We start from the raw sequence: 20,209 nt of genomic DNA on the forward strand, positions 1-20,209 counted from the left end.
GGCCTCCTGTGCCAGAGACAGCAACCCACGAGCTTCCGATTCAAAGCCAGGACTGACCTTCCAACAATGACGCTAAACTGACACCTCAGCCGTGTGAGGTGTCTGGACGCCATAAAGCCAGACCCGCCACTCCCTCCAGCAGAGGAAGCCCCCTGCAGCTCCCTGCAGACATGGGGCTGCAGCGCAGCTCGCTCCCACACCTGACACTGGTACCTACTTCTAGTACATTGATGCACTAAAAACCCATCTTGCCGGCAAACTCTAAAGGCCCATGAGGAAGAAGCGGGGTGAGGGGAGCCCTTCCAACCCTGAGATGCGCGGACCCTGGAGTTGGCTCCAGCAGGTCTATCCTCCCACACAAAGGCTACACCTGTCCCCGTGGGCTGTGTCCCCGACAGCGGGAGGTGCACCTCCTGAACCACGTGTTCTCGAGGCCGACCTTCGTGCTCTTCTGAGGCCAGATCCCCTGCCTGCCCCGGGACACCCCAGACCATCGTCCCCCCGGCCAGGCCCCAAGCCGCCGCATGGGGCATCCGCATGCCCGCAGAGAGCCCTGGCCTCTGCCGCTGGCTGTCCAGACTCAGGAAGAGCCAAGCTCCTGTCATTTAACAGACAGCGGGGTGGACAGAGGAGGTGGACAGACAAGGTTGGGTGAAGAACGAGTGGAACGCGGCCTCCGTGCTGAGCGCGGTCAGTGTCCCCAGGAAGCGGGGGAGGACCTGACAGAGGTGCAACGCAGCCCCAGGAGAACTCAGGGATGCCACCACCCACGTGGCCTATGACACAAGACATCGCTCGAGAAGCATTCCAAACTCCAGGCTGAACTGCGTGAGCCAGAGGCTCTCAGGACAGATGAGGGGCCCCAAAGCGGCCCGGCGGCGTCTCCTCCGCTTCTGGTAAAAGGACTACAGCGGGTTTCTAACCACGGCCAGGAGGGGGCACGTGGCGAACCACAAGGCTCACGACGCACGGATGTTCACACAGGGAACAGTCTGTCCTGGCTGCACAGAAGCCCGGAGACGGGGGAGCGGCAGGGAGAAGGAAGTGCTTGGGTGGGCTGTGAACGCGGCGTCTGGGGCTGCCCTCGCCCACCGGGGCTCGGCCCCAAGGCCCGGCGCCCACCCCAGGGAGACGCTCCGCTGTGTGCAGCGCCCACAGCAGCACAGATGCGGGGTGGGCAGTGGACGCTGGGGCGGAGGGAACGCGGGGAGGCGGTGCCTGGGGCAGCGGGGCTCACCTCGTCACGTCCGGGGCGGAGGTCGGGTGGACGTGCTTCACGATGGTCTGGATCCAGTTCCGCCGGATGCCAGACGTCATGGCAGACAGGGTGAAGGCGCCCTCCTTGGTCTGCACGAAAGACGAGGTATCGGCAGGGACCGGCACCTTCCCGCCCCAGGAGGTCCCATGGGGAGCACTGCAGCCAGGTGGCCGTCCCCGGAGTGCAAGGGGGCCCCCTCGGGTCAGCAAGGGCCAAGGGAAGAGGACATCCGAGGACGCCCGCTGCTGCCCCAAGGCGTCTGCACCAAGATGCTCCCTGTTCTGCCAGGGGCTCCCGACCAGAGGAAGGCGTGTGCGTGGGGCAGCAGCGGGAAGGGGGCTGGGCGGGCCTTGCAGGCTGAGGAGGCTTGGCGGGTGGCCGGGCAGGGAGCAGGCCCAGCGGAGGGCAGCCGCGCACAGCAGGCCCTGGGGGGACCTGGGGGAGGAGAGAGGCAGGCACGAGGCTGGGCTCGGGGGCCGCTCCACGGGCTGAGGGGTCAGACGGAGGCGGGGTGTGCACAATGTCCCCGACTTCATGCACCCCTGCTTGGGTGAGCTTGTGGGGTGCCCGCCAGAGGGGCTGAGGGAGGGGACTGCACTCCATGGGAGCGGATCGCGGACGAGGGGGCAGCACAGCCAGCAGCTGAGGTGCGGCCTGGAGACACAGTCCCCACGGGCGAGCGGGCAGGAAGGCAGGTGGCGGGCTGCGCGGGGCCCATGTCCTTCACTGCCTTTGCGGGCTCCTGCCAAGCAGGAGCAAGGGCGTCAGAACCGTTCCTCGGCTAATCGTGAAAGGACCACGCGAGCCGTCAGCAGCGGGAGAGGGGAGCTCGGCACGGCCCGTCTCTGCTGGCGGGGCCCTCGGTGACGGCTGGGGTTGGGGGCTGCTGAGCTTGTGCGCACCGGCTCCCGCTCCCGGGTGTTTCTGGAGTCTGATCGGCCGGCCTCCCCCCCGCCCTCCTCTCGCACCTCTGCCCAAGGCCCAGGCCTCCACGTTCTGGTGCTTTCCACAGCCTCTCTGCAGGGCGGGCTCCCAGCTCGGAACTCAGGGCTCCCATCGTGTCCCTCCGTGCCCTGGTGGGTGCCACTAGGTCTGGCGGCTGGGCCAGTGACAGCTTTGCCCCTTGAGGTCTTAAAGCTCCCTAGTGACCCAGGCTGAGCCCCTCCAGGAAGCTGACAGCCCCCCGCCCCCCGACGTAGACCTTTCAGTCCATGGGGCTCACGGAGAAGCACCTGAACTTGGGCTAAGCCACGGTACCCACCCGTGGGAAAGTGAAGAGGGCTCGGCTGATGGGTGAGATCAGCCAGGCAGCACGGGTGACTTGGAAATGCCCGGTCTCTGATGGCCAGGAGGGCACACCGGCACCTGTGTGGCCAGGCCTGGGCTGCACTGCACATAAAGTGTCCCTAGAACAGTGAAGCTGCAGCCTGATCGGTGATGGGAATGGCCTCGTCCCGGCAGGAGGCCCTGCCCAGAGGAAGCTGCTCTCGAAGATGGTGCGGTGGGGGGGCGAGGGAGGGGACTCATCGTGCGGCCCAGAGAGCCCAAACTGGGCGCTGTCCACAGAGAGGAGACCAGGGTTCCAGCTCCCCAAGCACATCCATTCCTCCTGCAGGGACGCAGGGCCGAAGGGCAGCACAGGCCACCAAGATCAGTGCCACCTCCAGCTCTGGCTTGGGGCCCCGCAGGTGGAGTGCTGTGACCAGTGGCCTGCGGGCTGGCGTCCTCTGAATAAATTCACCGGCCTTGGGGTCTGAGCCTCAGTCTTCTCCCAGTGTCATTAACATCAGCCACTGCCACCTGCCAGAGCCACGCCAGGTCCAGACACAGCTGAGCCTGGCACCAAAGAGGGGACAAAGCGACGCTGCTGGGGTCCTGGCGCCGGGGGGCAGGCTCGGTGCTGACCAGCTCCTGCAGCCCTCGTGAGGGAAGACTCGGCGTTCCCCAAAGAGAGGTCTGGCCTCTGTCCCGGCTCCTGGGAAGTAACCTCTGAGCCCATTATCAGAACGGGAGCTGGCTGGGCTGCACGCAGTGGGCGGGCCTCTGGGGGCAGGGCTGGACCTTGTGTTCCACCACATGGGCAATAACCCACCATGCAGAAGCCTCGTTTGAAACTGGCACAGAGGCTTGGGCCCTGTGCCAGGCCCGAAGCTCGAGCTGGGAACGCGAGCCTGAGGAGGAGCAGCTTCGCGTGCGGGGCCTTGCCACGCAGTCCACTTCTCCAGGCAGAGCCTCCCTCTGCTACTGCGACCCGACCGCTGGTCTCAAGCCTGGCTGCCTGCAGTAGCCCCTAAGCCGCCAGCGGCGATGAAGCAGCCAGTGAGAACCCTTTCATCTGTCTAATCAGATTTTTTTTTTTTAGGGCGGGGGAAGTGCCTTGCTTGTCTGAGTGTTCTTCACAAGATTGTGGGCTAAAGAGATTTGTGGGCGGAGGCGTGACCGGACCAGGGGCAGAACGAGAGGCAACCCTCCAGCAGCCGGAGACTCAGCTCAGTGCCCTCCTCAGTGGCCCCAGCCCCAGCGCTTAAAAAGGCAGAGGAAAAGCTAAGAACCTCCAGTGACAAGAGGCTTTTAGACAGCCTTGACAGAAAGATGCTCATGCCTGTTTTTAGTTCCGATCACAGACTGGGGGTGGGGGCGGAGAGCTACAGGGCCGACGAAGGGACAGGACCGGACGCCCACACCGGCAGAAAGGCCCGAGGCCCCGCCCACCTCTGAACCCCACCGCGACTCACGTGTATCTGAAAGCCGTAGTTTCTCTGCACGGGATACTCTGTGACGTCGCAACACGTGGACAAGTCAATTTCCCCGTCCAGGTCCGCGGCCTGCAGAGGAGGCGAGAGGTGCTCGGTCAAGGCCAGCGCCCGCGAGCGCTGTGGCTGGCGGGCTCGTGTGCTCACCGGCCAGGACGCTGCCCGCCCCTCACTGCCTAGGAACACCGACACTGCCGTCTGCCGGGGTCCTGCCGAGGACTCCCTTGCCAGGGGCTCCCAAACCGCCCTAACCCGCCTAAAAACCGAGGACCCCAAAGAACTTTCGTTTATGTGGGCTTTGTCGATGAGCCATACTTGAAATGAGCTGGAAAAAAGTACCTATTTACTTTTTAAGAACACAAATAAACCTATTTCACTTTAAAAATAAAAAGCATTATCTAAAAAGCCCGTAGGAGACGTCTGCAAGGCGCTGTGATGCCTCGCGTCTGAGGCCAAGTGGATTGCCACGCGGCCCTATCCTCCAGCTGTCCCCGCTGTTTGGGGTGAGGTCTATGTGGACGGCCTAGGCTGACGCGGGTCGGAAAGCGGGATGTATCTGCACCGTCGTTTCAGGCCGTCGTGGCTCTTCTTCTCCGCCAGGCGGCAGTTCTGTGCTCTGCTCGGGTAAAGCCATGGCCTCCCCTGCTCTGAGTGGCTCTCTTATCCACACGGGGTTTGGGGACGTCTCGTCGCCTGGAAGGTGCTGAGCTGTGCGTGTCTCGCAGAGACTGATGCTCCACAGATCAAATGCCACGCTGCCCTGTCACCACCTACCCGGCAAAGAGCATGAGCCCAGGGAAGCCGGCAGGCTGGTGAGCAAACACATCCTCAGAGGGCCGAGTCTGCTGGGAAGCTCAAGTTACTCTGTCGCTGGTAACAAATCTGTTCAGTCGTTTTCCTGGAAGGAGTAGCCTCGCTGGGTTTATTTTCAAGAAAACATCTGCCCAGCACCCAAACCGCGGGGGCTTCGGTCTGTCCATCGTTCTTCCGAGCAGAGGCAGTGCTCCCCGAGGAGAGGCAGCGGGCACGGTGGGCAGGGGCACAGGCCTCCCCACCAGACGCGGTCACACTTGGACATGCAGCACAAACGACCCAGGCAGACTTCCCATTTTATTATTTTACTTTTCTTTTTAGGGCCACGCCTGCAGGCTAGGGGTCGAATTGGAGTTGCCGGCCGACACCACAGCCACAGCCACACGGGGTCTGAGCTGAGTCTGCGACCTACACCACAGCTCACGGCAACACTGGATCCTTACCCCACTGAGCGAGGCCTGAGGCCAGGGATCGAACCTGCCTCCCCATGGATACTAGTCAGGTTCTTAACCTGCTGAGCCACGATGGGAACTCCAGACTTCATATTTTAAAAAACAGATTATGGGAGTTCCCATCGTGGCTCAGTGGCTAACCAATCTGACTAGGAACCATTAGGTTGTGGGTTCGATCCCTGGCCTTGCCCAGTGGGTTAAGGATCCGGTGCTGCTGTGAGCTGTGGCGTGGGTCGCAGACGCGGCTTGGATCCTGCGTTGCTGTGGCTCTGGCATAGGCCGGTGGCTACAGCTCCGATTCGATCCCTAGCCTGGGAACCTCCATATGCCGCGGGAGTGGCCCAAGAAATGGCAAAAACACACACAAAAAACCAAGCAAACAAAAAAACCCCAAACAGATTATTAAACAGATGGGTGCTCAAGGGTTGAGCCCTAATAAAATCGGTACTTTTACCGATTCCGCCAAGGCCCTTTCTTCAGCACCGTAAGAGTGGCCGTGAAGGACCATGGCCACTGGCCATCTGCTACTGTGGCCGACGAGGCCAAGGCACAAACCATCAGTACAAATGCCAACACAACAGGGAAAGTAAATGACAGCAGAGTTTCATACCAGTATTTTTGTTATAAAAAGCCCTGAGTGGCTCCCCAGGGTCTGCAGATGCCTCTCTGAGATCGGCCAAACCCTCACCCATGCTCCCTCCGTCCCCGACTGCAGGTGCGCCCAGAGGCCTGCCACCCCCCTGCAGCTGCTTCGGCTCTGAGCACACGAGCAGCCCTCTAGCGCTACACACTGAGGCGCTTCTGACCCCTTGCTCCTACAGAAGTGCAGCAACAGCTAACGCAGAGCACGGATCTCTTTTCGGATGTGAAATTAGCTGAAGGATTCCTGGATAGGAATGCAGGCAGTAAGATTTGATTTTCCGTAGGTGAAGAAAGCGCCACTTCTGGTTGGTTCAACAAGGGAGTCAGAATGCTCAACTGGGACAGCCACGTTCGCGGCCCACTGCCTGTCCTTGTCAGAAGACGAGGGACAAGATTTAGTTCAGCTCTTTAAAAGGCTCAATTCACCACAAAATCTCTTACAGAAAAAACAAAACTGTTTATCTTGACTTTTAAAATAAGACGTCTTTATTTTTTAATTTTTTGTCTTTTTAGGGCTGTACCCACGGCACATGGAAGTTCCCAGGCTAGCAGTCGAATTGGAGCTGTAGCCGCCAGCCTACACCACAGCCACAGCACCGTGGCATCTGAGCCATGTCTGCAGCCCACACCACGGCTCATGGCAACACTGGATCCTTAACCCACTAAGCGGGGCCAGGGGTCAAACCTAAGTCCTCATGGATACTAGGCAGGTTCGTTAACCACTGAGCCACGACAGGAACTCCTAAAATAAGACGCCTTTCAGGGTTTTTCAAAGAACAGAGAAGAGAAAGCGCCAGTGAGAGCCCCTGTGAGCAGACGCCTGCATAGGTCCAGAGGGCCAACGTCCCTGCAGGGACGGGTCCTGGGAGAGGTAGGCCCTCTCGGGAGCCAATGCGAGGGGACTTGAGCCCTGGAGCAGCAGAGCCTCCGGACGCCCATCCGCCCAGAGGGGTGGAGACACTCACCTCCTCAGCCACCGAGTCCCTGTAGAACCTCAGGCTTTGATCAGCAAGGACAAACCAGTGCTTCTTCCACTGAAAAGGAAGGGAGAACCAGCACTCAGCTCCCACCTTCTGCTCCGAGGCGACCCAGCCAGGGTCCTGGGGGACCCCCCTGAGCACAGCTGAAGCAGAGGGCCCCTCCTGCTGGTGGTGCGCGCACACGCGTGACCTCTCCCTGGTGACATGGCAGCATGGACAGCGGGGGTGGGCGCTCGACCCCACAGAGTGGCTGGTGAGCAGTGCTGCAGCTCCGAGGCTGCAGCTGCAGACGCAGCTGGGCCCCGCGGCGGCAAGGGGCTGCCAGTGGCCACGGCCACCCCCTGGCTTAGCCGGCGGGGGGGGCCCACCTGCAGCCAGACTCCCAGATCTTCACTGTGAGTGGCAGGGAGGGGGCTCGAGTCTTCACGCATGGCCAAGGGGTTGACAGAGGGCGAAAGAAAAAGAACGGCGTGGCAGGCGCTCGGAAAGCAGGGTGTGGGCTGGGGCTGCGGGCTCAGGGGCCTCCGGGTGTGGCCCAGCAGGCTCGTCCTGACACACTCCCACCATCCCGAGCAGCTGCGAGTGGCTCCCTCCTCCTGCTGCAGCTCCCGCGCCTCTAGCCCGGCAGTTGCTACCCCACAGGCGGGCTGCTTCCTCTCCTGGGAGCCTGTGCTCTGGGGTCTGGAGAGGATGCTGGGGGAGGAGCCGGTGCTGGGGCCACACCCACGGCCTGGGGCTGAGACCCCGCGGGGAGCAGGAGTGTGTCTGCACACGGTGCGGGGAGGCCAGGCTGGGGCTTCCCTGTCGCTGCCCCCGTCCCACCCAAGGCCTGTCTTTCCAGGCAGATGGGCTCTTGGCCATGGTCCTGGTCCAAGAGATGAGGGGGTGAGCTGGAGGTGAGGAGAGCCGGTGCCCCCATGCCCACTGGGGCCAAGGATGGCTGGGCCTCACACCTGCTCCCTGGTGCCTCAGGCCACTCACCTGGCCATCCTCGTACTGCTTGGTCAGCCAGCCTTTCTTGAAATTCAGCAGGTCGGGCTAAGAAAGGGAGAGAAAGAAGAGTTCAGAGGAACGCCCTGAGTACTGCAGCTGCCGGCAGAGGGTGACAAAGGCGGCAGGCGTCTCTCCAGAGGACGGGGGCTCCGGGGAAGGGGCTCTTCCCCGGCCAGACCGGCCTGCGAAGGCCCCCCACAGGCGCCCGTCTGGGAGGAAGGATGCTGGGCCCGGGCCCTTCGCTGTGAGCAGCACAGCTGGGCTGCCCGGGAGGCAGAGAAGACGGGCCCGCACAGAAGGGCTCGTCCATGTGGAGGGAAGATGGGCAGCCATGGCAGAGGGGAGAGCGGGAAGTCCTCTCAGAAGCCACGGGAAGATGAGCAGAGGCCACGCCTGGCGTGGAGCAAGATGGAGTCCGCCAAGACCCTCAGGCCACCGGGCCAGCAGGATGAATCCGAGTGTCCGCTTCCCTACAGAAGAACCCGGGCAGGGCGCTGTCCCCGCGGGTCCTCGGGCACCTGGGTGCTGGGCCCGAGGAGCAGCACGAGAGCACCTCAGGGCCACCTCAGCCCAGCAGGGCCCGGCGGGGTCGCACACCTGGGCGCCAGCAAGGCCAGTGTGTAACGAGACGGGAACCATTGCTCCCCTCAGCCCCACGTCCACGTTCCTACAGCCTCCTTGACCACAACAGGGCTGTGCTGTTTTCTCCCTGTTCTGAGGACCCAGGACCACAGACCACAGTGGCGCTTGAGACAGCGGGTGCCATGTGGCAAGACACCTACCAGGCACACGTGCTCTGGAGCCTCTGCTCCAAACGCACGCAGACTCCGGGGAAACCAAGCTTCCTCCAGGAAAGAAAGCCGGCTGCCCTGGCCCCGCCTGGAGGTCAGGGCGCGGCTGAGGTCTCCGCCTGCAGGTCAGGGCAGGACCAGCCCTGGGCTCCGCAGACGGGTGAGGACAAAGCAGAAGGGCGTCTCATCCCAAGGCTCTGGCCTGCCACTCGGGGCTCCCTGAGGAGCGATGATGGTGCTGGAGCCGCCTGACCACCCCTAGCCGATGGCCACAGCTCCCATGCCTGGGAGCAAAGGCCGCTCTTCCTCTGCAGGGACCCCACGAACCAGACAAACACCCAGGGAGGGGGTGCTCCTGCCTCCAAAACATCACAGAAACAAACACTCAGAACAAGAAAAACAGGTTCCCTGCTGCGGCCCCGAGCCCCCAGAGCCAAAATGGGGCGGCCCAGCCGGACGGGCGCATCCACTGGACCTCGGGCTCAGGTGCCCTCGGAGCCCAAGAAAGGCAGAAACACGGCCTCCGCCTCCCACGCAGACACGAGGCCCGTGTGCAGAGGGGCAGCCCGTGAGGAGGTGAGGACAGAAGCGGCAGCGTCTCTGGGCCTGGGCTCACCGTCAGGGAGGACTCCGTGGACCTCCTGTCCAGTGACTTGGCTCTTCGGTGTGGAGACAGGGGGGAGGCCGAGGTGTCCGGGAGAGGCGCGTCGCTGGGGAGGTCCTGCGGCAGAGAGCAGCCGGTCAGCACCAGCCAGCCTGCGGCGGCCGGAGTCCTGGGAGGGAGGGCCGGGCTGCAGGGCCGACTTCCAGGCGAGGGGGGGGGGGCGCTGCGGCGTCCCGCTCCCCGGGGCCGATGGGACCTGCGCCCGGACTCCTGGTCCGGCGCCTCCAGCTTCCCATGGTGGCTGCTAAGTCGCCCTTCCCTTTCCGACGCACTGGGCACCAGCTTTCCTGGCCCCTGCCCCCAGCTCTGAGGCGTCACGGAGGGAAGATGCAGGGCCCCGCCGAGCCCAGAGAGAACAGGCAGCAAGATGAAGTCGGATGCGGCAGGGCCACGAGAGGCAGGCGGCCCGGAGGGCAGGTTTCCAAAGTGGAACCCACTGTAAGGACCGAGCAGAGAAGCGGGGCCGTGGCTTCTGCCCGAAAGAGCAAGGGAGGAAGGCGGGCCGCCCCCGAGAGCAAGAGAGGGCGATGGCCGCGGCTCAGGATGGCAGCAGAGGCGCGGACGCCGGCGGGAAGACCCAGAGGGCAGGCCTTCCCTCGAGAAGCTCGCTCATCCGAGAAGGAGCCGAGAGACACGAGACTCGACGAGAGGGGCGCCCGGTGTGCTTGGGGCCCGAGTGCAGCCCCGCGGCGAACACGCACCCGCTTCCTGGGAAACGCCCTCTTCTCGCTGCGGCCCTGGCGCGTGTCGCTCGATGGCGAGGGCCCAGCCGACGCGTTGGTCTCCATGTGCTCCGCCTTCTCGATGTCCAAGGCCTCAAACTTCTCAATGACCTGAGACCGCCTGCAAGAGAGGACATGAGGCTGCTGAGGTGGAGACAGGGTCCCCAGAACCCGAGGGGACGTGGTCAGAGTCTCGGGGGCTCCTCGAGCCAACACCCCCGGCCTGGCCCGCATGCGCCTCCGGGGCCGCGCACACCCCTCGCTCAGGCAGCTCATCACCGCCGCCGCCGCCGCAGCTCCCCCACCCGCCCCGCAGCGGGAGCTCCGCAGGGGCCGCAGCAGCTTGCGGGCAGGGCGGGTCCTGCGGCTGAGCCCAGCCCCGTCCCCGCCCCAGCTCATCACCCCGTGTGTGTCCCCTCCCGAGCCACAGCTGGGATCGCAAGGCAACCACCACCTGGGAGGGCGCGCCACCCTTGTCACGTTCCAGAGCAGCCCAGGATGCAGCCCCCACCCCAGGGCACCCCAACTGAGCAAGAAGAAGGCCCACGAATTAACATTTACTGCCAACAGTCAAAAGAATCAAAACCCAAATTAAAACGAAAACAAAGCGAGTTGATTTCTGTGAAAGGGTGGGCGGCATCGTCAGGCCATCTAGGCTGGAGCCGGAGCTGAGATGGGAGCGAAGCAGGCGGAGGAGGGGCGCGGAACGTCACAGCGACACAGCGCGAGGAGGTGGGCAGGGGCAAGACCTGAAAGAAAACAAGGCTGGAGAGTGAGTACACAGCAGAGGACCGCGGGTCAAGATCAAATCACGGTCAGTCAAAACCATCCAAAGAACTAAAGAAGCAAAAACCCGAGGTGACGACCGCGGAGGGAGACCAGCCTTGCCCCCGCGTCACGAGGGGCTGTGGGGGATGCGCCCCTGTGGGCTGCCCGCCCGTCACCGGGCCCGAGGCCTGTGCTCCCCGAGATGCCCCACTCCCCTGGTGGGAGGGCTCTCCCGCACCCGGGGCCAGGGCCAGGGCCAGGGCAGCAAGGGCCGAGCCGCTGAGCCCAGGAGACGGAAGTCTAGCCCCCCAGGAAGGAGGTGGTGGGGGCCCAGGGCGGCTCTCCCTCGGGTGGGGTGACCAAGCGCTTGGCTCCTGGGTTCCTCTGGGAAAGCCGTGATGCTGGGGCAGAGCCCAGGCACCTGGCTCTCTGCTCCCACCCATGCCCCCAGGCCGAGCCAGGGGCCAGCAGGGCAGGCGCGGCCGAGGGCGGGCAGGCGGGCGGCAGGAGAGGGCGCGTGGCATGAGTGCAGGAAGCCAGGTAGCGGCGTAAGCGGGCTGGCCGAGGCATCCCGTCCTTGACGGTTGTGGGTGGTTTGGAGGAGGTCCCGGGCCCGCTCAGGCCTTGGAGCCGCATGTGCAACAAGAGCTCTCCCCATCGGCCCCGGCCTGGCCAGCCCGGGAGGGCCCTGGGGAACAGCGCCCGCCGGGTCACATGCGAATCGCCTGCCACAGCACTGCCAGGGCAGCGCGGGGTCAGCTGAGAGGAGGGGCGCAGCCCCTGCGGGGCTCTGGTGAGCTGACCCTGGCTGACTGTGCCCAGGGGGGCCTTTTAATCGTGGGTCCCCTGGAGTCCTGCAGGTAGGACAGCAGAGCCTCTCGGAGGGGCTAGTGACGGACAGATCCGCCTCCCCAGGTTCTAGCTGAGGGGCAGCTGGGACCACGGGCAGCTGGCCCTGGTGCGGGGCACCAGCAGTTCAACAAAGGCCACGCCTCCCCACGCTCGCTCGGCACTGGCTCACAACCCAAGAAGTGTTTCACAGGCTCCGGGGTCCGTCGGTGGACCCCTTCAGGGCCACGGCCCATCCAAACTAAGCCCCGAGGTCCCCCAGCCGGGCTCCTGGGCAGCTGCGCCTCTGGGGACGGTGGCCGACCTCCTGCCATCTGGGGTTCGGTTCTACACAGACATTGCGGGGCTACTCAGGACCAGAGAGCAGGCCTCGGAAAGTGACAACAGCCAGTCAGATGTCATCAGGGTCAGTAAGAAAGTGACATTACAGCGTTAGGACACAGAGGTGAGGGGCTCAGGGAGCCAGCACAGGGGAAGGCCCACCCCCACGGTGGCAAAGAGCAGGCGGAAAGCAAAGCCCCAGAGATGCCGTCTACCCCACGCCGCCAGCCGAGAGGGATTTAAGCCAAGCAGGTGTGCTGAATGTTAATTCTTTGGTCACCGCCAAACCAGGTGTGGCTGCCCACTCAGGGGCCTGCAGGACGCAGCGAGGAGGCCCCGTGGCCTCCTGCAGCCGGCAAGCCGTTCACGTGCAGTTACGTGAGTTAAGGACAGCCTTGGCCTCACCCCGGATCTGTCCCAGGAGCAGGGCCCTCCCGTTCCCGGGCTGGGCCTGGGCTCGGTGGCACAGCTCTGCTGGGCCAGGCTGTCCCCCTGAGGTGTCCCCTGCTTCTCGACCCCGTCTCTGCCCCCATGTGCTGGGATGGCTGCTGATGCCCCGGGCAGACAGACCGGCTGGGAGGGTGCCTCTCATGAGGACTTAAGCACGCTGTCCCCTTCTCCCCCCAGTCACGGGTCCCCAAACCTGGAGGGGACACCGAGGAGGTGGTGGGTGGTAAGCAGCAAGGGGGCAGGAGAGCAAAGCATCCTGTTCCCAGCCGGCCTCCTGGCAGGGAGCCCGGGCCGCCCTGGTCTGTCCCCATAGCGTGCCCCAACTCTGAGCTGGGCTTGAGCTCGGGGTGGACGGGGAGGACATGCTGCAGGTGCTTCTGGAGCCTGGGTCTGACCCTCCTTCCTAGAAGCAACCTCTTTGAAAAGGCTTTGCTCTCCCTGCTCCCCGAAAGCATGCAGATGCTCCAACGGCGGCAAGGTCCCCGCGCCTCCGGTGGCCCCCCCACGCCCCGGGCAGAGGCTCCAGTCCAGCTGGGGGTGGACGCCCTGGCGGGAGGGGTCCTCGGGCGCTCTGGGGCAGGCCTGGGCTCGTAGGCCTCAGGGACGGAGCCACACTCCCTCCCCAGCTCTCGGGGACGCACAGGGGCCCCCACCCTGAGACCCAGTCCAGGCCCACGGCTCCACCTGACCCAGTCCCGGGCCCACCTCCAAGCCCCGCCTCTCCCCAGGCTCTCGTGTGGACGAGGGAGGGCGGGGGGAACACGTGTGCCACTAGCGTGTGCGAGTGTCCGCAGAAAGCCCTGAGGGTGGGGAGGGCGTGCGCTGCGGTGCCTGCGCCAGACCCTCCAGCCCCCTCTTACCTCCGCTCGGTGCCAAACAGACGGGCCACCTCCTCCCTGCCAGGGCTCCGGGCCCGTGTCCTACGCTCCAGCCGCCTTCTCTCCACCTGGAAGGCTTCTCGGTGGCTGATCCTGATGGCCTTGGGGACGTCGGCCAGGGTGGCATACTGCCTGCCGGCTTTGAAGGCGGAGGCGGGCCCCAGTCTCTCTGCTCCCCGCCTGCCGGTGCTGCCGGAGTCCACGTGGGCCTGGGGCCGGCGGGCCGCGTCCAGGGAGGAGCTGCTGCAGACCCCTCGGCCCGGGTGCTGTGGACCTGGCGGAGGAAGGGGACGACCCGGCTCCGGGGAGGGCGGTCCGGGGCCACTGTACCTGGTGTTGGGGGCGCTGGGGCTGGGAGGGGAGAGCGGCGGCGGCAGCTGCTGCTCCTCGGCCTTCACGTCCTGCTTGGTCTTCTCCAGGGAGAAGTAGCCGCTCTCCACCCGGACTTTGCGGCCGCCGTCCACGCGGTCGCTGCTCGTGGCGCTCTCCTCTGGAAGAGCGGGGACAGGAGACGTGCTCGGCCTGCCGCCACCTCTGGTCCTAGGATCTTTCAAGAAGGGGCGCAGCCCACCCCCGGCCCTCCCTAACCAGCTCCCGTCAGGCCAACAGGGGTCGCTGAGCTTCTGGCCACACACCCAGGAGGACCCCAAGGGCCAGCCGGCCGTGCAGGCTGAGCGCATGGTCTTGGAGGGCGGGGGGAGGGCTTGCAGCAGCGGGAGGGTGAGCGGGCTGGACATGGGCGGTGTGTGTTGCCAGGGGAGGGCCAAGCCGGACCAAGCGCATTCTGCCTGAGGGACCAGGGCCAGTCTCGCTGGCCCCCTCAGCCCTAGTGACCTGCTTGGACAGGAACAGGGAGGCCAGCCCGGGCCGTGCAGAGCCCTCCGGGCCCGGGCGGGGGACGAGGAGGCACCTCCCAAGTGCAAGGAGGCGGAGCACCAGTGCCAACCGTCTCCTCCGCGGGGCCTTCCGCCCCCGCCCCATCCAGGGGCCGGGCAGGACGGGACAGCGAGGGCAGCGGGGCCTCTGGTGCTGACCAGCCCTGACACGAAGCGGCACCGGGCACAGGACCCAGAGGCCCCCGTACACGACCCCAAGGCCCAGAGTCGTGGTCTCGCAGCCCCTGCTGGGCCCCGAGCAGGGACGTCCTCCTGCCTCACTGACGGGACCCAAGAGCTGGAAGGCGGGTTGGGCTCCGGGCCCTGAGTCCCAGCACCAACTCCGTCGGGGGGCCTGTACTAGTGCCGTCTCTGCACTCTGTACTTACCGTCTCTGCTCTCCAGCCCTGGCTCCCGCAGGGTGCTGGCGGCAGGAGGCTGGCTCTGGCTTGGACTCTGGGCCGGACTCAGGCTGCTCCCATCTGACTGGTCCTTGGCCCGCATTTCTTCCTGCCAGAGTGTAGACTTGGTCGGGGGGACCTTCTCAGCACTGGGGATGCTGCTGCTGCTGCTGGTGACAGCCACCTTGGCCGGGCCTGGCTCCTGCAGGGGACAGTGGTGTCTGAGCAGGCCTGGGAGGACCAGGTCTGGGCTGCCTGGCTACCGAGGTCAACCACACAGCGTCAGAGGCCCAGAATTTCGGGAGGGAAGGCTCAGAACAGAGGTGTCCTGGAGTCCCCTCCATGGCTCAGTGGTTAACGAACCCAACTAGGATCCGTGAGGATGCGGGTTCGATCCCTGGCCTCGCTCAGTGGGTTAAGGATCCAGCGTTGCTGTGAGCTGTGGTGTAGGCTGGAAGCTGCAGCTCCAATTCAACTCCTAGACTGGGAACCTCCATATGCCGCAGGTGTGGCCCTAAAAACAATCAAAAAACAAAAAATACCCCAGAGCTGTCCTGCTTGGGCTGGAAGCTGTAGCCCTCGTGCACCCAAAGTGGCTGTGTCGGTTGGATGGAAGCCGGGCCAGAGCTGGCACAGAGAGACGCATGTGCGGGAGGTGCTCGGCCAGACACAGGCCAAGGGCAGAGCGCACACAGAACCTCGACTCCAGGCTGCGAGCCTAGAACTCAGAGGGGCAGGGCTGGGATCCCTGCCTCCCAGCAGCGTCTGGGCCCAAGCCCCTGCCCACCCAGGGTACCTGGGTGTCTGCTGCTGAGGGGCTGCCAGCAGGATGGCTTTGGGGCCCCCCAAAGTGAGGCACGTGTCAGCTGTCTTCCCCCAAATGTAGGAATAACATACAAATGGCCACTTCCCACTCCCGAGGTGGTGGCCAAGCCACATTCAACAGGAACCCGCCTTAATGCACCTCTGTCATGGACCCCGGGCAGGAGGTGTTAGCGAGGCCACAGGCGGACCTACCAGGACCACCCGCTCACTTATCCACAGCCACAAAACGCTGACCACCCGCTGGGCTCTGGCCGCGCAGCACCCCCCGGCCCTCACCACGCACCCCACCGGAGGGGCGGCCTGGGCTGAGGGGAGGCAGCTCACCGACAGCGATAGGCCGAGTGGGGCTCTGAGCCCTGCCCTCCACCAGACGCCCCCAGGAGCAGGACAGAGGCCCGGGCGGGGCTGAAGACACAAGCCCAGGTGCCCTGGGCTTGGATGGGCGGCCCTGAAGACACAAGCCCAGGTGCCCTGTGTCCCCGAATGAGAAGACAGGCATTTCGCTGGGTCCAAAGCTCCCTCCCTTCACTCTGCCAGGATCTCAGACCTGCTGGGATGGGAAGAGGCTGGGCTGGCCCTTCCCACAGCCCAGGACACACCCCAGCGCTCGTTCCCGTCAGGGTTATTTGCAGGCTGCAGATGCCCAGAGCCCTGACCGACGTGAAGGTTTGGGCTCCATGAGCAGAGCAGCGGTTCCCAACAGCTTCCCGAGGGCTCCACCAGGACCAGCTCCAACCCCCCAAGGAAGCCTGGTCTTGGGGCGCCTGTTCCTGCGGTCAGTATGCCACCCTCGCTCACAGCCCAGAAACAACGCACCCGGGCAGAAGTCCCTCTGCGTGCCCTGCTGTGCCCCTTCCCGACAAGCTGGCGCCCCTGCTTCAAGGCCAGAGACCCGAGCTAGGATCCCTGCTGCAGAGCTGGAGGAGGGGGGGACCTGAAGACCACGGTCCCTCTGTTGAGGGCAAGCTGCCAAAAGGGGCCAAGGAGGAAGGCGCGGGCGCTGCAGCCATGATGCAAGCAGTCCCTTCTGCTGGCACGCTTAGAACCACGCTGTGGGGGCGGCACCTTGGTGCACGCACAGCCCTGATGCCTGGAGTGACCTCGGCACTGGGCTGGCAAGGGTGCCTGAGAGGCAGAGAAAGTCTCAGGCCTGAGATGCAAGGAGCCGTGACTGAGAGCTTGGGTACCAGACACAATTCCTAAGGGCTGCCTCCTCGGCCTGGCCCCCAACCTGTGCAGGGCTGGCTGTCCCCACAGGCCCCTCCCAACTCCTACTTGCGGGGCCTCGTCCCAGGAAACAAGGACCCTGGATGGCAGCCAAGGTCCACAGGGAGCTCGCTCTCTTTCCTGCTTTTATGCTAGGCCTCACCCAGTCAGCAGGACGGAAGGTCAGTCTGGCAGCAGGAACAAAGCCACGCGCTGGCTTCCGGGGTGGGTGGGGAGGGGAGCCTGCTTTCTAGGTGAAGTCACTTTTCTTCACCAGAGCAGATGGCTGGGTGGAGAAGAGGCCTTGCACGGGCCAGGCCAGGGCCACGTGGCACCGCCTCCACTCCCCACACTGTCCCTGCTATGGGGGGAGGGTGCTGGACTCACGCCGACACGAACCCAAGGCCCCCCACCCCCGTGCCAGTCGCTATGCGGCCGACACAGCTGCACGCTCAGGGCTGGCAGTGCCGTGATGGTCGGCGCCGTTTGCCTGGCTGCTCAGAAGAGGTTCCCAAGCAGAGGGAAGGGAAGCATCGGACCTGGTCAGGGGCCGCCATGGGCTCAGCAGGCCCCTCTCTGGAGGGTTCCACAGAAAGCCCTCCTCCCAAGCTCCGCAGCACGAGCCCTGGGCAGGTGCCTGGCGAGAAGGCAGGCTCTGACCTGGAGCGGGCGTGGCAGCGGGCACCCGTGCGGAAAGAGGCGGCGGCGGCTCACGGCACACACGAGGGGCCTCCCTCACGGCGAGAGGTCTGCTATTTTACAGGTCTCTGGAGGACAGGTGAGAGACATGGGCCAGGAGCCTGAGCTGGGGAAGAGGTGGCAGGGCCAGCCTCCCAGAGTGCCGCCTGAGGACCGGAATGCCCTGCCCTGCACACCGGCTGGGGGACACGTGACCCCTGGGCCACCTGAGCCCCAGCTCTGGGACTGGAGAGGGGAGGGAGCGCTCCACCAGGCCGGTCTGCTCGCACCCAAGGGGGGCTGCTGCTGCCTTCCTCCAGGCGCCTCAGCCCCAGAAAGGCCTTCCTCCCGAGCAAACGACTCTCCTGGGAGCCCGTGTCTCGCCCGCCTGCCTCCTCCCCACATCCTGGGCTCTGCTGGGGCCCCTGCCAGAGCCCGATCCTCATCCTCCCGCAGGCCTGGGGTCGGGGTGCCTCCATGGCCCCAACTCCCAAATGCCTGAACAGCCTTCTTGAAGCAGGACCCTGGGCTCTCCGCCTGCCTGAGCTCCCGGAGGGCAGGGGCAGCACAGGGATGCCCCCAGCTCCATTAGTTTGACCTGAGACGTTGTGGCCATAGGGCTCTCCCCACAGGCCTGTCTCAGGCAGCTGAGGGGCAGCCTGCACAGAGAGCCAAGCTCTCCGTGGAGAGCCCCCATGGGGCTCACAGGACACCCCCCAGCCCCCCCCAGCAGGCTTGTCCCTGACGAAGGCTCACAGCCCAACGCAATGCTCGGCAGCAAGGAGCAGGAGGGAGGGAGACCCCGCCACCAGACGCTGCATGGAGGAGGCTGGGCCCTCAGGCACCCCCGGGCTCTAGGAGACCCCCAGGGAGGTGGGTGAGCTCCCCACCCCTCCCCCCGTGACCACACGGCTCCTATGACCAACCCAAAGTGTGAAGCAGCGTCTGAGGGGACAGGACATCACAGGGGAGGGGACAGCTGGGAAGCAGGACAACCAAACTCCTGATCTGGGCCGGAAGTGATTCTGCACATGGAGTTGCCTTATTTGGAGGCAGGAGCTCTGCTCTGGTGCTGCTGCCAAGCCATCCCCATGGAAACGCAACATAACCCTAAACACCGTTATTCTGCCGGGCATCTTTTTCTCTCAAACCAGAAGCTCTGGGGGATCTGCCTGTGCCCGCTGTTCCCCAGCAGGAAGTGCCACTTTCGGTCTCCAGAAAGGACTCCGAGTGCACGCTGCTGACTTCTTAGCGGGGACACCACGCTCCAGGCGGGTGCTGGCCTCGGACCCCTTGGAGAGGGGGAATAGAAGGCAGACAGGGCCGCAGGCCAGCAGCAGGAGGCCCTGCGCAGCAGCAGCCCAGAGCAGGCACGCCCAGGGGAGTCTCAGGGGCCTGCAGGAGAAGAGGGGCAGGACCCTGGCCACACACGTCCCTGTCCCGCCCAGACCTCGGCCGCTCAGTGAGGTCCAGAGGTGTCAGCAAGGAGCCCTGAGTCCTGGGGGAGGCCGGCTTCTGGCGGGGAGGGTTCCGTCAGGCCCTGGGCTTGGGAGGTGCTGCTGGGAGCCTAGCGTCCGTCCTGCTCGCTCAGGTGGCCGTGAGGTTCGAGCAGGGAAGGCAGAGCACAGAGCACAGTCAGGGCAGGGCAGAGAGGGAGGGTGGCATTCACAGCCGCCCTGGAGCAGGTCAGAAACCCAGCACGCTCAGACTGGCCTCAAACCAGCCTCCGCGGCTACCGATCCAGGAGCACCGCGGTGCCTACTGCTAAACAAAACCCGCGGAGGAGCCGCCGCGCAGCTCAGACCCTGCAGTCCCAGGGCCAACCGTACGGAGCACCAAGGCGAGCCCGACACCTCCTTCCCTGTGCACAACAGCCCCAGAACTAGACATCAACTACGCAAACCAGCACCCCAAGCCCCTGCAGACCCCCAGGGGCGTGGAGGAGGAGAGGGGCCTCCAGGGAAGGCCTGCTCCTGATGGGACCACCCGGCCACCTCCCACTCTGGTCTCCTGGGAGCTGTGGCCAGCTCAGAGCAGGAACAGGGTCCCCTGAGAGCCCCCCACTTGGCCAGGACACTCTGGGATCCTGCTGCCCGCTCCCCCTCAGCCTGCAGCCTGCAGAATCATCTCTGTGGGATGTGGAGCCGAGCTGAGCCCCCTCCTGGACTGGGGCTCACAAGGGCCCTTCCTGGCATGCTCTGGGCTCCCCAGTGCCTGGTGGGACACACACTGAGCTATTGCCGCATGCCTCCCACCTGCGGGCTGGATACCTCCTGGATCCACCTACCGCAGGTCCCCTTGTCCCTGTGGGGTCCTGTCCTGTGGCTCAGGGAGGAGTGTGCAGACCGCAGCCCACAGACCATCAGAAGGAAGCAGAGAGCACACACAGCTGACAGCCGCCTCAGCCCTGACATGACCCCTTCCGGTGCCCTCACCTGTGGCGTCGGGGGCTCCACCTTGCGCTTCTTCTTCTGGTTCTGCTTGTTGGTCCTGGGGTAGACTGCAAGCATCTCCAGCCACCTGGAGAGAGGAGTGTGCCAGTCAGATCCTGCTCCCGGGGCCCAGGACTCCGCCTTGACGCTGCCTGCCACCCAGCCTCCAGGTACCCAAACCGGGCAGGGCACCACTTGGATCAGAGCTGCCCCTGCCAGGGCAGCAAGTGCGGGCAGCACAGCCCAGACAAGCACAGGTTGTGCCAGGACCACACCTGGGCGCTGGCCCCGCCTTGACCACAGCACAGGTGGCGCAGGCTCTGTGCCAGCCTGGAGAAGGGCAGTTTCTGTTCCTGACTCTCCTCTGAGGCGTAGACCCTGCTCTATAAAGTTGCCCTCTCGGAGCAGAGCTGGCACGTGAACAGAGAGGCCAGGACTGGGAACCCCTGAGGACCGTC

At 64.8% G+C, this 20,209-nt stretch overlaps 1 protein-coding gene across 12 annotated transcripts in view; it reads right to left on the minus strand.

Annotated features, from left to right (window-relative positions):
* MPRIP (myosin phosphatase Rho interacting protein) overlaps positions 1-20,209 on the minus strand; it is a 108,290-nt gene that overhangs the window by 20,548 nt on the left and 67,533 nt on the right. For 5 of the 12 annotated variants that reach the window (XM_021068036.1, XM_021068039.1, XM_021068038.1 and 2 more), the window contains 9 exons: positions 19,755-19,839; positions 14,599-14,812; positions 13,317-13,824; positions 10,048-10,189; positions 9,299-9,403; positions 7,880-7,936; positions 6,884-6,952; positions 3,994-4,083; positions 1,238-1,347 (listed from right to left, as the gene is read on the minus strand). In XM_021068036.1, the coding sequence (XP_020923695.1) occupies positions 1,238-1,347; positions 3,994-4,083; positions 6,884-6,952; positions 7,880-7,936; positions 9,299-9,403; positions 10,048-10,189; positions 13,317-13,824; positions 14,599-14,812; positions 19,755-19,839 (1,380 nt within the window). The remainder of the gene's footprint in view (positions 1-1,237; positions 1,348-3,993; positions 4,084-6,883; positions 6,953-7,879; positions 7,937-9,298; positions 9,404-10,047; positions 10,190-13,316; positions 13,825-14,598; positions 14,813-19,754; positions 19,840-20,209) is intronic. The other 7 variants (XM_021068040.1, XM_021068042.1, XM_021068041.1 and 4 more) reach the window with 3 other exon arrangements.

This window comes from Sus scrofa, chromosome 12 (assembly GCF_000003025.6).
Source record: "Sus scrofa isolate TJ Tabasco breed Duroc chromosome 12, Sscrofa11.1, whole genome shotgun sequence".
In the NCBI taxonomy this organism is placed as follows: domain Eukaryota; kingdom Metazoa; phylum Chordata; class Mammalia; order Artiodactyla; family Suidae; genus Sus; species Sus scrofa.